This window comes from Chaetura pelagica, unplaced genomic scaffold, assembly GCF_000747805.2.
Source record: "Chaetura pelagica isolate M959 unplaced genomic scaffold, ChaPel_1.0 scaffold490, whole genome shotgun sequence".
Taxonomy (NCBI): domain Eukaryota; kingdom Metazoa; phylum Chordata; class Aves; order Apodiformes; family Apodidae; genus Chaetura; species Chaetura pelagica.
In genome coordinates, this window is record NW_009951936.1 from 436550 (window position 1) to 453684 (window position 17135).

General features: G+C 38.1%; 1 protein-coding gene across 1 annotated transcript in view; it reads left to right on the plus strand.

Moving 5' to 3' along the window:
* Positions 1 to 17135, plus strand: part of STXBP5L (syntaxin binding protein 5-like) — a 183340-nt gene that overhangs the window by 90828 nt on the left and 75377 nt on the right. Inside the window, 3 exon segments of the mRNA XM_009996442.1 lie at positions 2333 to 2396; positions 9425 to 9508; positions 16393 to 16516. Coding sequence (XP_009994744.1) covers positions 2333 to 2396; positions 9425 to 9508; positions 16393 to 16516 — 272 coding nt within the window.

Below are 17135 nucleotides of genomic sequence, written 5' to 3' on the forward strand. Positions count from 1 at the left end.
ACATACCTAGTTCTTTCTGTCAACGTACTCTGACCAGTTCAGAAAGGGGAACCTGTGCCAGAAACAAAGTTCAAAGCAGCCTAGAAGAGTCCAACATGTCATATTCGTTCCATGAGGTCAGATGTACAAGAGGTGTGTGGATCTAAGCGCTGCTTGCAAATGTCCTTATCAAATCTCCTTTGCAAATACCACTGCCTGCTTACCCTGCTTGCTCCAAGGTCAGTTGTTGTGAAAAATATTGTTTTATTTCAGTACAAGTTACTCAGAAACAGAAGCTCAGGCAAAGAGGTCCCCTCTGGGGAGTTGGCTTGGAGAGGAATGACAGCTAGGCCTCCCGCTAGCTACATCTCTGCAAAAGAATTTTTGCATGCCATGTCTCAAGCCAAACAGGTACTTGCTGCTGGCACCATTAAAGGCACTCTGTATAGAGTATTACTGTATAAACTGGCTGTCCATTGCTTGCCTGCTGATCTCACTTCTGTGCTGGGATATGTTGCTTTTGCAGAAGATTTGCTCACCAAGACCTCATGCAGAAAAATAACATGCTGCAGGTATATGTGGAAAACATGATCTGCCAAAGCTGAAGATGGTGGCATGAGTTCATCTCATGCAGAATGTGCACCAAGGAGGGGCCTCGCCACATTGCCATTAGCTTTGTTTACACAGCTAGCAATAATGTTAAAGATACATATAAAGTTGTGGGATATAATCTCAGAATGTTGTCTGACCTTCTTTAGGTGACTTCAAGTTTTCTATCTCTTTGGCCTGGGATAAACTTAGTTTGGAAGATCTAAGGATGTCTGGAGTAATTCTTCATTGTCTTTAGCACTGAGGTCAATATCAGCCAAGGTCTTTGCCACCCTGCATTGGCCCAGCTTTGGTGCATGACCAAATAGCTAAAATGCAAAACATTTTATGGTAAAAAATAGAGGCCAAAGGAAAAGTGTGCGTGCTTGCAGGAGTGTTGGAATATACTGTTTTGGGAAGAGAGACTCTATGAGGATATGGATTACTTCACAGGATTTTAATGTTTGAGTTGTCTGGGAATTTTTGCATACCACTCTCAATCTTCATTTGGAGTCTGACCTGATAGAACAAAGAGGTCAGTTTTGCTGTAGTGCAGTATTTGAGCCACAGGAAGAGGAATCCTGTTAGTTTAGGAATATCCTTTGAACAGTTTGGCTGGAGAGCCTTGTTTTGGTTTGTTTATTTATCACTCTTGCAGAATATTTTTCAACTTGGAGCCTAGGTAGTTTTAGATATGGCTTCCAGATAAATTCTTAGCTTTATGGGCCCTGCCAATCACTGCCATATGTCTTTTTCCTAGTGACCTTTGGTGAACCAAGACCAGCCATTCAAGTATAAATCCTAAGCTGAACTCCAAGGGACATATGTTCTGATCCCAGAACGTAGATGGAAGAAAGGTCCTGTTCTGTGCAGGCATTTGAATAGCCTGAAGCTTTGTGGACTGGTGCTTGTCTTCTGGCTCTTCTCTCTCTTCCAGGGCCTAAAGCTCTGGTCTGTAAAAATGACAGATGAAAAATCTTCATCTGTCTATTCAGTTCCCTATGATTTGTGTTTGCTCTCAGGTGCTGGACAACAACGACTTAAGCAGCAGTCCATGGAGTAAGTTACATGCTGCATTATTGGCACATGTTACAAAAAAAAAGAGGGGACAGCAAGAACAATAAGTAATCTTTATGGAGGGTTGTGCACCTCACTGAACGTGCATTGTGGATGTAACTGTACTACTTGGTCTGAAGATGTCATAAGTCTTTATAGAATAAACAAAGGCAAGATGCTCCATTTCTGAAACCCCATTGCAGTAATGCTACCTGATAGAGGAGCATAGGTGAGATTACTGAAGCCCTGCCATTGATGAAATTGGAGCTTGGTGAAGTTTGTTATCACTAATTTAAATTAATCCAGTGAGGACTTTGCAAATCCTTAGCAGATTAGCCTCAAAATTGAATGAGTAAGGAGGGAGGGCAGAAAGAGAGGGAGTCAACAGAAGAAAAAATGTGGGGGGAGACAGGACGAAAAAGCCTTAGAAATTAGAGGGAAAAAAATTACTGTAGTAGGAGCAATACGGAGATTTTAAAATAGAAGAAAGGGTTCCTTAGCAAAGGAGAATCTTTGTAACGGCAAAAAAGAAATAGAGGAGAACATGAGAAGGTATAGATAACTTTCAGATAATTACCTCCCCTTGTTGGGCTTTTTAGAATTACTTTTAAACCATTGAAAGTAAACATTAACACACTAGAAATTAAGGTAAGCATCTAGCTCTTCATACAAAAATCATTCACAGATTTGAATTCTTTTTGTCTTGCAGATCCACAAAGACTCACCCTGGGCCAGTTGTACATTTAAGTGACAGTCCAAGAGATGAGGGAAAAGTGAGTACCTACTAATGGTGTAAAACATTTCATAGTCTTTACTTGCCTTCATAGCTCTTTCTTTTTGCTTACTTGCTAATTTTATTATCTGCTTTCTTTGTATATTTGCAAGGTCACTTTTACTGCTTTGCAGTTTTTAAGAAACAGATTTCTTTTTAAATCTTTAATGAGTAATACTCTATGATACAGACAAAATACTATACTTGAAACCTATAGGAAATCAAAATTGTTGATTGATTAAATAAACTTGAGTTTTTTCTTAAGTAAGAGTTGGCTAAAAACTGTGTAAGGACTTCAGTACTTTGATAAAAATGCTATTATGAAGACATTAGAGTAAGTTCTTATAAGATAAAAGGTCTTTTGTTATACAATAATAGTAATGGGTAGTAACCCATGTTTGGAACTTGCTCCTGTTTGTGCATAGAGTTGAGAATGGCAAAGGGTTGTCAACAAGTGGAAGCGAAACATATAGTTAAAGCATTTGGCTTGTGATTGATACCATCAGGATGCAAATTCTGAGTTGGCTTTATTTGTACGGTAGAGTTTCCAAAACTAAATTTGCTTGCCAGATAGCCAGTTTTATTAGAGCTTTCTTATTTGTGTGTTGCTACTAAATTTTTTAGCATTTTGCCTGCTTGGGAGGGGCATTTAACAATCTTACAGTTTTTTAGCACTTTTGCCAGTTGCATTTCAGTATGTATTTATAAAAGATTGCATCTTACAAATGGTGTATCTGTTTGACAGTGTGTCTCATGTAACAGCTGATGGTTATTGGAAGCAAGCAGCAGTTTTAATTTCTTATAGTGATATGAGGGACATTATGCTGAACTTAATATGGGTACCTATAAAAATCCTCATGACTGCATCTGAATTTCATTTGCATTGTCTGTCCTTGGACTTATCCATTTGGTAAAGTGAACTTTGTGCAGATGATGCACTTGCTGACTAGTCCTCCAACAAGTTAGATTGGATCTCTAAGCCTCTTTGGAAGAATCACAATAGCTCAAGCAATTTAATCACTTCATACAGCAAGTGAAGTAATTAAATGCTATGAAGCGTAGTGTTTTAGCCTCAAACCAGAAGCCATCAAGTAATGCTATTTAACTACCTATGGCAAAATGCCTGATAAATATAAAGGTTTATTGATGAGGCATAACTCTCATTTGCTGGCTTCAACAGAAGCTGTTGATGACCTACCTAAAGCACACAGAGTAAGGAAAAAGGATGTTACACTAAAAGAAAAAAATGGTCTTGTGAGTGAACATCTCTTCCAGGAATGTCATGGACTGTGTCCAGACAGAAACCTGAAATATTTTTACTTCAGCAGAGAGAAGATGAAAAGATCTTGAGGAGGGAGAACTTATAAATACAATTAGATGTTGCTCAGAGGGCATATTGAAGACATCTGGGCACTGATGAAGTTCTAGCATGGTAACAGCAAAATCAGACAGGTCCTTTTGAAAAAACATCAGAAATTTATGGGGAGAAAGAGTGGAAAATCAAAACCATACTGAAACTGTCCCAGTGCAGCTGTTTATATCACTGATAGATTGAAAGTGGTGTCAAATTTTTGCTAATAAAATACTTGCAGATTTGCAGAATGTGGAATTGGTAGTATTTGATGGTTACAGGAGGATATCAGTAAAAGGTACACAAAGTTGTAAGGGAAGACCCAAGCACTAAATCAAAAGACATAGCTCCATATTAAAAGAAAATAGGAGTCAAGAAAAAAATTAAACTTAATTTTTCAACTTACTGTCATTAAACTTTGAAAGAATAAAGGATAAAACAATCTTTCTTCATAATGGGGAAAAAATGAAAAGGAAAAAACCAAACAACCCAAAAACAAAACCCAAAAATATTTGGGACTTTTGCTATTCAGCATATTGATTACCAACCTAAAAGAGAGTAAGCAGTGATGTGATGAGGTTTGCTGGACTTAATGAGGCTGAGAAAATTAGCAGTAAATTGGCAGGTTAATTACTGTTTTTTCTAAGTATTCATTGTAAATTATGGGAAGGGATCTGTGTGTTGGAAAATATTTTTTACTATATATAAGCAATGGATCTGAGCTGATCATTACTGTTTGGTGTCAAGAGCTTCAAGTGGTAGTTCAGTCAAAATGTCAGCTTGTTGCTCAGTAGTGATCAATAAAGAAAATAAAAATTAGGCATTATCCCAAGAAGAATAGGGAACAAAACAGGGCTATTATGTAAATGCATGGTTGACTTGCCAGCTGAATATTGAGTATAATTTTTATCCTTCTATCTCAGAAAGAACATAATTGCACTTAAAGAAATTCAGAGAAAGGGCAAGGTTTTCTTTATGAGACACAACTAAGTCAGACAGAACAATTAATTGCGGAATGAGGCTGATGTGATTCCCAGTTTGAAAATCACAATTGTTCTAAAGAGAGTAGAAACAGTTCATAGTATCTTTGGATAAAAAGCCTAAAAGAATATCAAATGAAACTGACAGAAGTCAGATTCAAAACAAGCCAATTAAGTACTTCTTCAAATGTCCAATGGGTAGAAGCCATACAATTTTTTCAAAATGGTCCTGTGGGGGCTGAAAATGTATATTGGTCACAAGGGAGACTAGAAAAGATAACATAAGATAAATCAATTTTAGGGTTGCTGAAGAGGTTTGCCAATTTTTCCTAAAAGGTTTTTTAAGATGAGGTTAAACAGCGTCATGTCTGGTTGAGAAGTTGGATATCTCTGAATGAGAAGATTGCTTAGGCTGAGGGAGTATATGAGAGTATAAGTACTTTGTCTCCCCACATACTGTTCTTTGGTACTTGCTCTTGGTCATTTCATAGAATCATAGAATGGTTTGAGTTGGAAGGGACCTTAAAGATCATTTAGTTCCAACCCCCTGCATGGGCAGGGACACCTCCCACTAGATTTAAGTTGATACTGTGCTAGGTAGACCTTTTTTTTTTTTTTTTTTTTAAATTTAGTAGAGCTGTTCTTAGGTAATAGAGCTGTTTCATGATAGTTCTACATACTCTGCTTCGCTCCTCAGCTTCAAGTTAACCAAAGACCACCAGGAGGAGTTGATGAGAGAAATCAAAGTCTCTACATCACTTCATGGGAGGCAGCAGACAAGCATTCTTTATATAGGATTCAGGAATTGAATAGTGGGTACAAATCAGTCATCATCATTGGTCAAAATACGTATATATTTGTACTCTACAAGGGTATTGTATTCTGCAAGGGTCCAGTGCTACATCATTCTCTGAGGTATCACAAAGTTGTTTACAGATCTGTGCATGCTTCACTGAACTGAATAACTAGTGTTCTCCTACAGACACTAAGAGGTTGAGAGTCCTAAAACAGAGTCAAAACTTTCCAAATCTAGGGCAACCATAAGATCTCTTTTTGCAAGACACAGAAATTTGTGTGCGGACTGTATATTAGTCTTTTTAAAATTCTTTAAAATCTTAGAAGTTCCAGTTTATATCAGTGATTGATGAGCAAAAAAACTGAATGTAATTCCAGAAGATTTTTGCCATTCAAAATTTTTCTAGAGTGCCCTTCAGGCAAACTATCAAGGCAGATTTTGGAGACAGTCACTTTTATGAATCTAGCAAGCTGTGCTTGGAAGATAGATGACAAAGAAAATTTGGACGTTTAATGGGTCACTTAAGAACAATTTGGGGACCTAGTGATTAAGTCCATGAAATATAACCATCTGCCAAATCAATGAGTAAGTGTACATTAGGAACAGAGTGCACAGACGTTTGTAAGTGGCAGATCTGTAGCAAACATGACACAGGAGAAGTAATTAACTGCAATGGTCTGCAGTTTCCCAGCAACTGGAGAAAGCTTAATAGGAAAAAATTTAATGTTATTAACTGTTAGCTGGTGGGCTAAACTTCCTATCTCAGAGTCTGTGTTCTGAGATGTAATAACACCTAAACAGAGTGTGCGTTTGTCAGGTTTGTTTCCTTTCTCCCAGCTGCTTTGTGCTACCAAGAGAAGGAAGGGGCCAGTTGGCATGTACCAGGGATGCAATTAGTTGACTGTAAAGGAGAAATCTCGCTAAAATACCATAATCAAAATCATTTCATGAAGAAGGATTTAAGTCAAAATATGGAGTAACTCCACTGGACAAGGAAGATCTTGCTAGGACCCCTTTCTCCTTCAAATTATATGCATAATTCTGCATGTTTGTTAACCTATTTAAGCATGAGTAAGCAAGGTGCCAGGAAACACAAGCTCAGGAGAAATCTTTAGTTTGTTCCTTCCTGGACTCTTTTTACACATATTTACACATATTTTTCTTCTTTGCCTGGGTTTTCCACTCCAACTGCATTTACGAAAGTTTTATTTTTTACCTCTATTACATAGAGACTATCTTATAGGTCTCTCAAGTGCTTTCCATGGCCAAGAGGAGCGTGAATGTTTGAGTTTCCTATGGTTCAGACAGTTCAGAACATCATAAATATAGTGGCAATAAGACTAATCAGATTCACCCAGCTGGAATTCTGACTTTAGGGTCATACCACCATGTTAAGCAGCATGGCTACCACCTGAGCAAAGAGAGAGAGATTCCTGGCTATGCAGCAAATAAGTTTATCTTTCAACTTCTTCCCTGAAATCACAGCGGTTTGTATCTTGCAGTTCTGTAGTGCTGTCCTGCTTTCAGCATTTCAGCAATAAATCAGGTGAAATGCTGTCTCAGATAGGAGAAGTTGAACTTTTTAGTAATTACATGGTGTGTGATATATTTGCAAAATAGAGTCTTAAAACTCAAAAGATTAGCCTGCTTCACCAGAGAAAAGGAAGAAAGGGTTATTAAAAAACATGGTCACATACTAAATGCTTTTCTATTAATTTGTTTCCCTGGATATATTTGTACAGAATCTGAAGTGAAAAGAGTACTGGTAAATATGAACAGAACCCAATTTGTTTGGTACCCAGCTGTAATGCACAGGTGCAAGTGCTTGTTATGGCAACCAGAAGAAAGTCACTCAGACTCCGTAACATAGTTATTATAATATTTATTTGAGTTAATATGAAAAGGATGGTGGGAACTGCAAACTGTAGCATTGGATGAACGTCCAGTAAGGGCACAGCACACTGTGCTGGTGCCCTCTATGAAGAAGTTTGCCAGCATTTTGGTCTTTAGAGGTCTCAAAAGATTTGGGGGTTTTTTGTGGTTTTTTTGTTGTGGTGTTTTTTTTTAAAGCAGCCCAATTAATTTCTACTGTGAAGCAAAATGATGTTCACATGAAAAATACTGCTTCACATTAAGATAAACACAAGGACACAAAGGAGCAGTAATTGTCTTTACCAAGTGGGAGCTGCCTACAGACTTCTCTATGATTAGCCATCTAAGTTTGTCTTACGGCCAAGGAATCAGTGTGGCACAACACAAGCCTGAAACCTAGGTGCTGTGTGCAGCACAAAACGGCACAGGCCTGCACCTAACCAGGTTATCTGCTCCTGGATATACAACTGTCTTCCATTTAGGATCACTACTCTAACAGCAAAATCAGTTGCAGTAAGATGCTTCTTTGTTCACTCACTCCATAGCAATCTATTATTCTCTAATACCATATGGCATCCAGAAAGAAGTGCTATCCAGTTAGCCACATGCTTTCTGAACAGGATGTCTTTTCACATTTACTCTGTCACAGAATCCCATATGGACCCATCCAGAGAAAAAATGATAAATATTCTGAAATTTCTCCAGGACAGTTTGAATTTTTTTCAGAAGCAGAATTCTGAAGTAATCAGATATTGTCATATTCAGGTATTAAATATATTAACCATAAATCATTCCCAGACCAGATAATACATTTCCACACAGTGAATATTCTCCTGGCAATATAACAAATCATATCTGATAGGACTGAGAGTGTTCCCAGACTCTTTTGTAGTGATATCGATTAATCAATTATATTTAACTTGGAAACAAAGTGATGTTTTGTTTAGCAGTCCAGCCAAGCCTCATTTTTATGATTTATGCAGACTAATAGTCTAAGAGGTAGTCTTGTCATTCTTCTGGTCATATTCTTAATGTAGAAACTGAAAATTCTTGCCTGCCCTCTGTGATCCATGTGTTTACGGACAAAGAATAAATGCAGTAATCACTGCCAGTTGTATAAAATATTTCATAGCAGTAATATATGAGTCTGCAGTTTGGTCATTCCCAGTTGTCATGTCCAGGATAGATTCTTAGAAAGACGGGCTCTATGGGAAGCAATTTCCAGGACACCTAAGTGGGCCAGACTTCACAGCTTCCATAATATGTGAGATTAATTGCATTCAAATAGAGAATACTCAATACAGTGCCAGATCAAAAATTCCATTGTTTCCAACAGAGACAAGGAGAAAGGATTTTATTTGTTTTTATTTTTCTCCTAAGCAATGTTTTTCTTCTCTTTCATCTTTAACAAATCTTCTTTGCTGGTATTTCTCAGGTATGCATGATGCTATGACATGCTAGTGCTAGAAGAAGTGAAAATTGGCATACCAGTTAATTTATTTTTTATTTCTAGGAAAGCAAGCAATTTATTCTCTGCAAGGGGAGTTCTTGATAATGTTTTAAAGCAGTAGAAGGCAGAAATTAAAGGTATAAATGTAGCAGAATTGGAGTTTAGTCTGATGACTCTTTGAAGTTAGTGATCTTTCAAGTGTCAGTTTTCCTTCCAACCAGGGGAAAGGAATTTAAGAGCTGAGAGGAATATTCTATGGTCTTGTTTTCTCAGCAGATACAGAACTGAAGACTGTCCAGATACAACAACTTGGGGTGGGAAGAAAAAAAAAAGTATTAAGCAATTTGTTTTTCCATGTTATAACTTAGGTTGTCAGTATTGAGAACTAATGTATGTTGAAAGATGAGTTGAAAGCTGGGTATATGTATAGTTCAAACTACAGTCGTGTGCACTGATTTGGAATTTCTTTTTGTAGTGCTTATTTATTTCTTTAAAAATCTCTTAAAACCAGGAAGTTCTTCAACATTTGTATAGACCTTTTGAATCTGCAAGTGTAATTGTGTTTGTTTCCCTCCTCTAGCTATTAATAGGCTATGAAAATGGGACTATAGTATTCTGGGACTTACGATCCAAAAGAGCTGATCTGAGAGCTTATTATGATGAGGTAAGCATTTCCCATTAATTCAGAAAAAATGTTATTCAGAAGTTTTTTGTGTGCTTTACTAAGCAGATAGAGATTTATCTTAAGGCATTGCTTGTTCTGGAAACACTGGTTTTGCTTGCTATTGAACAAGTTATTGACAACAGAAGCCAAAACCTGACATCTGTAGTTCTGATGCATTAGGTTCTTGTGCATGTGCTACGAGAGAGTCTCTACCCTGTGATTCTGACAAGTTCATCAGCTTCTGTGTGGGGATCCTCAGTTGAACAAAGTGTGGTAATGAGCTGACCTGAGGTACAGCTACATTAGGAATTATATCATTTCCTTTGCTGCATATTACTAGGACATTAATTAGAATGAAAGGTACATTATTTTGTAGCACTATTGGTATGACCTAGTACTCAAGAACTTATTAAAAGGTTTTCAGAATTGTATTCTTATAGTTTTATTGGACAATTGTCTCTTGCCTTTTGTAAGAAGATTGTATCAAACACAGATGCATTTCTTGTACCAGTAAATAGGTTGTTTCAAAAATTCCTAGTTATTATTATTTAAGTACAAGCCCTAGGGAAAAACATGCTTTGGTCTGCCTGTCCTTCTGTAAAGTTCACCATGGGTGAATGTGAATACAACTACAACTGAAGGCAGAAAAGGACATTTTCTGTAGTGTAATCCAGGCAGTAACTAGTTTCCTGTAGTTCTCTTTCCTTCTTCATCTTGTCAGCTTCCTACATGTGAGGAGTATTCACATTCATTTTCACTCTAAAAAGTAATCTGAATATATTTGAATTCTGCACTTTCAGGCCTGTTTTCACAGACACATTAGCACTACACTTAGCTTTAAGGGTAAGATTCTGAGCAAATGTTCTAAAGGACACGGTAATTCAGACTTCAAACAGGACAACACTTCAACACTTAGACCTCAAGTCATGCCCACTAAATTGTCTCTTAAGTGACAGTCTGCCTGTGCACACACTTGTGAAATTGCTCCTGTTCTGTTGCTTAAGGCTCAACAACTTTTTCCTTTTACAGGTCTCCTGGGGGGGAATGTGTTCACTCACAGTCCTCTCTTCCACTCATAATGAGGCTACATGAAACAGGATCTTCATAATACCATTTCCATTTTTTTATTTCCTTGTTGAGACAGAGTGGTTGGTGTTGAAAAATCCTCATATAATTTAGTTGTTTCACATTTTTCAGTTCTGTCCTCAGTAACTTTTTTTTTGCCTTTTTCTCAATCTTGTGCTTTCTTCCTCAGTGGCACTTACTGTGTCATTAATCTACTTTGTGCAGCTTGTGATGGCTTGCTGTTGTCTACTGAAATAATTGTAAGATTCCTCTTTTGTCTTTAAAAGGCTTGTGTGAATAGCCATTGTGCTTTATTCCAGACTTTCAGGCTCCAGATTGGTAATGTTCCAGGTCTTCTGGGATTCCCTTAGGAAGCCCCTGAAAAGGGTTCCTTTTAAAATCCTGGATTATATAGTTTTTGTGCATCACAAATTATTAATTTGGCATGTGCCATTTGGTATCTGGCATCAACTCAAGTTTTCAAACCTAAGCTTTTCTTGCAGATTCGCCTTCTAAGATCATGGTCCAGAAAACATTGTTCCTGCTCTCCTTCACCATTCTGTCTGGACTGTTGCAAAGGCCTCTGTGCCCTGTGACGTCTGACCAATCTTCTAGTATCATTGTTCTGACACTGAGCCAGATCTCAGATAAATTGCTCCAAATTCTCTGGCTTTGTTGAATCCTGAGGTGCCTTTTGAATGGGATCTGAATGAAATTATTCCAGCCTTATTTTTCTTACTATCATTTTGCTTTCTTTAGCACCGGTTTTGAAACTAAACCTTATTTGATGGTGAAAGAACTGGAAATTTCATCTAACTCACCACTTCCTCTTCTGACACCTTTAAGGGTTGCTGGATAGCATGATCATTTCTGTCTCATCAGTGAAGCAGATACTTCTATTCAGAATCAAATATACCCCGGTACCAGGCTTCTCCATAAAGGGGCATTTTGTGTGTACTGTGAGAAATAGCTTTTTTTCTTGTCCTTGATGGACTGTGAGTGTTCATCACTAAAGCAAGTTCTTTCTTCCTTGTAAAGTTCTTCAGATAGGTGTCCACCTTGGTCATGTCACTCAAAATAAATGTCAGCACCCTCAAAACTCCAACTACTCATAGTTCCACAGATTAAGCTTCAACTGGATTTCTCCTGTGTTACCCTGGATGGCATGGATTTCAGTTTCTCTAGACTGGCTGTTGTTATTTGGATCTGTAGAACTTGTCACTGCATAACAGGAGCAGGAAGTTAGCTGCAGATATTTTTTTGAAGAGGAAAAGAGGCTGGTAACTTATTGTCTGTCTACAAATCTAAATATTCTTTCTTTTTAAGTTCAAGGTGGGGACTATATCTGCTGACATTCAATACCTTTAAATTCTTTTCATACAGCCACAACAAATTATTTCATTGTCAGTGAGAACAATTATTAAAAGGTCTCTTCATTTGTTTCACTATATTGAGTGCTGTTTTTTTAATAGAGGTCTTAGAAGTAGCAGAGCCACAGCTGAGATGGAATAGGTCCTCTGTATTTGCACACTTGAACAGCTGGCAGACAAACGGGTCATGAAGAGATAATGGTTCTCAGTCTACTTGGACATCCCCACTATGAATCTTGCCTATCCTTTCTAAGCTGCATGGCTTCACAACACATGAGACTGAAAGACATGGATATGAGACACATGTTGCATACATCTCAGAAAATGGGTAATTATATGACAGGGAGGTGACTATGCCCTTTGATTTTCCTTGCAGTCCAGGCCAATGTCATGGACACATTGGTTGTAAAATAAACAGCTCACTGAGACACCCCAATAGCTTGTACATGGTGGAGCTGAAGAGACTGCCCCTTCTTTGCAGACCTGCAGTTGCAGCATTTATAGCTGCATTCCTTACCCCATCTTTATCATGCTATACTTCATGTCTTGAAGGCTGAGAACCTTTCATAGGTAAAACATGTCTGCTCATTTCAAAGGAGATTCTCACCAAGAATAGAAAAAGCTGTTCAGTTTGCATTATTTGGAACTTTTCTGCTTGGTGTCTACCATGTTCCACCGGTGGGGGGTGAGGAGTGACTCAGATTAACAAAGCCTCTCAGGGTGGACCAAGGAGGAGATAACCCTCAAGCTCTGAACACAGACATCAACTTTAATAGGAATAGAAGGTGTAAACATCAACAGCAATGGGAATATTAATGCTTAAGGCTATACATTGGTAACACACAGTCCATAAATGTTGGCACTCTCATCGTTATATAAGCCTAAGCTATATGACTTTATAGGAAATCAGGGTGAGACAGTGTTGCTTAATAACTTTGAGAGAAAAGAGAAAAATAGAGAGGAAAGAGACAGAGTGAGAAGGAGAGACAGAGAAATCACCAGTTCTGGATCCAGTGTTGGACCTGCTATCAGGGGTCAGTGCAGTGACAGTCCTCACCTGAAACATGTATGTGCCCCTATTTATCTGCCCCAGTTGCTGGAGTTCCTGGAGTGTTTGAGACACCAGTACTTTTCCATGACATGAAAGGCACTGGATGAATTTTAAGTCCAGTCAGGAGAAGTGACACCAGGCCCCCTCCCCCTTCCTTTCACCTTGTATCCGTGCTCGCAGTACAGTCACTTGGGGCACGTCCCTTACAGTGTTCTTGTAAGCCTGTATCTTCCCCATAAGCTTCTCCCTGATACTTATGGTTTACTTACTGGAGCCAAAAGTAGCCCCGTCTCTCTTTTAGCCTCACTGATGACCATGTAGAGTCTAGTTCAATTCATCAGCTCCTAACACGAGGAGTTTCTGTGTATTCTTCTCTACTGTGGTCAGACCTTCTCAAGAGGCTGAAATGTTCTCACTTCTGAAATACCTGGTGCCAAGGTGGAGCTTTCACATGTTGCTAAAGAATCTTTTGCCTACTCTTCAAGATTTCAGCTGCAAAATTGTTTCTTTGTGTGATGATGATTGTCATCTTCTCAGGGGTGATATGTATGAGGTATTCAGGCCCTTTCAAGCAGTGTTTCTATATGCTGCCCTCTATTGAAGACTTTGTTTGCAACCCCTTTTATAAATTCCTTCAAAAGTTTATTTCCATCAATTTGTATAAAAAGCACATAAACAAGCCAGCTCTTTCAAAGGATTCACAAGTTATTGTTGATACCCAAAAAACCCACTCTTCTCCATATGCAGACTGTTTAAAGTTTGATAGGTTGTGTCAGCACATATTCAGAGCTTCCTGAAGCATCATCATCATCTTTCATTAGAGCATATCTCCAAAATGAGGCTGCAGAGTTCAGAGACATTTGCCAAATGACATCTCCCTGCCTTTAACAAGCAGTATGCTGTTATGGAAGTATCAAATCTGATATGGCCCTTGCTGTAATGGTATGGCACTTCCTTAATGGTAAGAATCAAGCAATAGGATATGATTATGTTTATTGTTCAAAATATGGTTTAGAGTGGTCCTTGAGTCCCCATGAATTCTTCTCAGTGGATGAGGTTTGTGTTTGGAAAGGAGCGGAAATGGTGTTGGATGTGCTTAATGTTAGTACATGCTGAGTATGAGAGAAGATGGAATATTTATGCAACCACTGTGGGTATTGCAGAAGGAAAAGCATACTCAATCTGGAGTGATATGCTTTATGTGTATACAGTGTGTGAACATTCACATGAGTCACCCACCAAGACTGAACTCATGTTCTAAGCAAATAACTGTTCCTTTTTTTTGTGTGTGGATCCTAAAGAGGTTGATTGGAATGCTAGACATACTCTAGAAGAGTAAAAATTAGGGTCTTGTGCAGTACCACCTTTCAGCATTAGTCATGTCTCCCAGCTAGACCTTCAAAAGCAATTCTAAGTATTTCTTGCCCATTTTGCATCAAAGTGTAACAGGTGAGTTTGAGTTGCTGCTGTGCCAACTGTCTGTGAGAAGAGCATTCCACCTCAGCTCCATCCAGCAGGAGGTTTATGCTGGCAGGTGGCACCTAGCAGCTGAGAGGCAGTTTAACAAGCAGCTTGGTACAATTTTCAGCTGCTAGTGACTAGCTCCTGCTCGGAGACAGTTAGCAACTGTAACCATGTGAAGTGTTTCTATGTGTTATGACACACCAAAAGCAGATTTAAATTTGGCATGATAGCAAGCATGAATGAGCTCATGTCAGAATTATGTGCAGGAGGATAGACCTGCCTTCAGTGTAAATGAAGCAGCACTCCCCACGGAACTAAGGTTCTCAGTATCTGAGGGCAGTGGCATTGGACTCTGTGTAAACCACCTTTCTGTGTTATCTTCCGTTGCTTCAGTTGTAGTTTGCTATCTTACGGGTCTTTAAGAGGAATTGTGTGCCAGGCCCCCTTCTTGCAGGTAGAAGTTTGGGAGACACTGCTACCATTTGAAGATAAATAGCTAGAGTTCAATTTGTTCGGCTCTGTTGAGTCTTTATTGGCATGACCAGCTTACTAGTGTGCTAGCAAAGCATTCATATACACGGCATGTCAGATTCCTGTTTAAACATCTCAGTCATCTAAATGCAAAGGGTCCTTTGTGGCTATTGCTGTCCAGCCTCTGGAGCTGAGTAAAGTTTTGTGATAGGATCACAGCCTTTTTGTTGGTTTCTTCTGATACTCTCTCCAGACCACGACCCACTACCAAACATAACAATCAATGTACTTACTAAAAGAGAAAGACCAACAGCGAGTTTTGAATAGTGACCAGTAGCACTTATTCCTTGGCAGCTTCAGCAAAATTGATATGAACAACTCCAGTGCTGACTTACGAATACACAGGCGTGACTTTAAGTTTATTTGAATAAATCAGGTAAATGGCCATATGCAATTGCTAGTGCATGCAAAGCCTTAGTGTTTCCTGGGTTGCAAAAATGGGCAGTTATGGAACTGCATTAAAAAATAGGTCTTTTATTTCTATTTACATTAAAACATGTTCTGTTTTTTTCTCACATTTCTGGTGGAGAAATGGATTCAAGAGAAAATTCTGAGTCTGCTGAGGGGAGTGTGAGAGAAACTGTGATATTCAGTGAAGCAATACTTTGTTTTTGTCAGAAAACAGCTTTTGTTAGTATCCTTTCAGCTTGCTTGATGTAGTTATGGATATTCTCAGTTAGTTCCACTATTTATGCACAAATGGCATATTAAGTGTTGCTTTTTGACATGCATAACAAATATCACATGGTACTTGCATTGTGTACATAGGAGTGCGATATTCCTCTTTTCTGAAGCACTGTCTGTTCCAAAAGTATCTTACATCATTGTTTTGTTAATTTCCTATATCAGTGAAACAATTCTGGTCTCTTTAATGGTTTTGTATTGATATTAAACATCCCAGATATCTGCGTACTTGCTCTGAATCTCTAGTATATGGGAGAAAAAATGATTCAAGAAGAGAGTTCTATTTCTATGTTTCCTAAATAGCGCTCTGGGGAAGACTGTGCATGTGTTGCACATTACCTGTAAAACTTGTCACAGACAATTTCCTGTATAATTGCCAGATGAAATACTTCTAAAGAGGGCTCTCAGACTTACTACAATTGTATTGTGTCCCTTTTTCCTATGCTTTCACCAAAATACCCTGTTTCTTCAATTTTGATCTGATTCATTACAGGCTTTCTTATATTCTTGTGTTATGTTAGCATTTATAAATTATTTTGTTTGACTTGCAGTAGTTAACAGACATTGGTTACTTAGTACTAGTAATGGACTTTAGATAAACAAGAACCATCCAACTATTGATATACCATTAGATTATTATAGTCCAAAGTAATGCATTAATATATCAGTATGAACACCGTGTTCTATTTCAGTCTCAAGTTCTTCTTTCATTTCTGTAGGCTATTCATTCTGTCGCTTGGCATCATGAAGGGAAGCAGTTCATGTGCAGTCACTCTGATGGCAGTTTGACCCTATGGAATCTAAAAAGTCCTAACAGACCATTCCAGACCACAATTCCACATGGTAATTTTGATAGTTAAAATGTATAACTAAGAAATAATACAATATTTTCCATGTCGTTTCCTAATGTTTGTGTTTAGTTCATGTTTTTTACTGCAGCCCAGATCCAGAGTTGCTTCTTGCATAAATATGTTGATTGGAAAAGTAGCTGCAAAATAGTATAAAAATCAGAGTGCAAATTTGATCAAACTTTTTTTTTTTTTTTTACTTGGTGCAATAAATTCATGTAACTGGGTAATATTACTCTAGTATCTTCTTTTATTCAGTTCATCTTAATAGTCTACTGCTAGTATTTGAAACTGCCAGGCTATGGGATTTTCACCTTTCTTTTGTATTTTGTACTTATGTGCTTGTATGTGCAATTTTCACAAGAAGTAATACATTTTGTACAAGTCACTGTGTTGCTTCTATTAGAGATAGGACAAGGCTTCCCAAGTCACTGTAATGAGGAATTTAAAGGAGCCATACTAAGAAATGGCTGCATTTTTTATGGCTCAGACTTTAAATGCCATAATGCTATAAATGCTATAAATGAGGTTAAAAGGTATTAACTCTATTGCAAATCAATACATTACCAGGAAGCGTGACTGGGTGGAGAGGGAGGAAGAAGGGGAAGGCATGT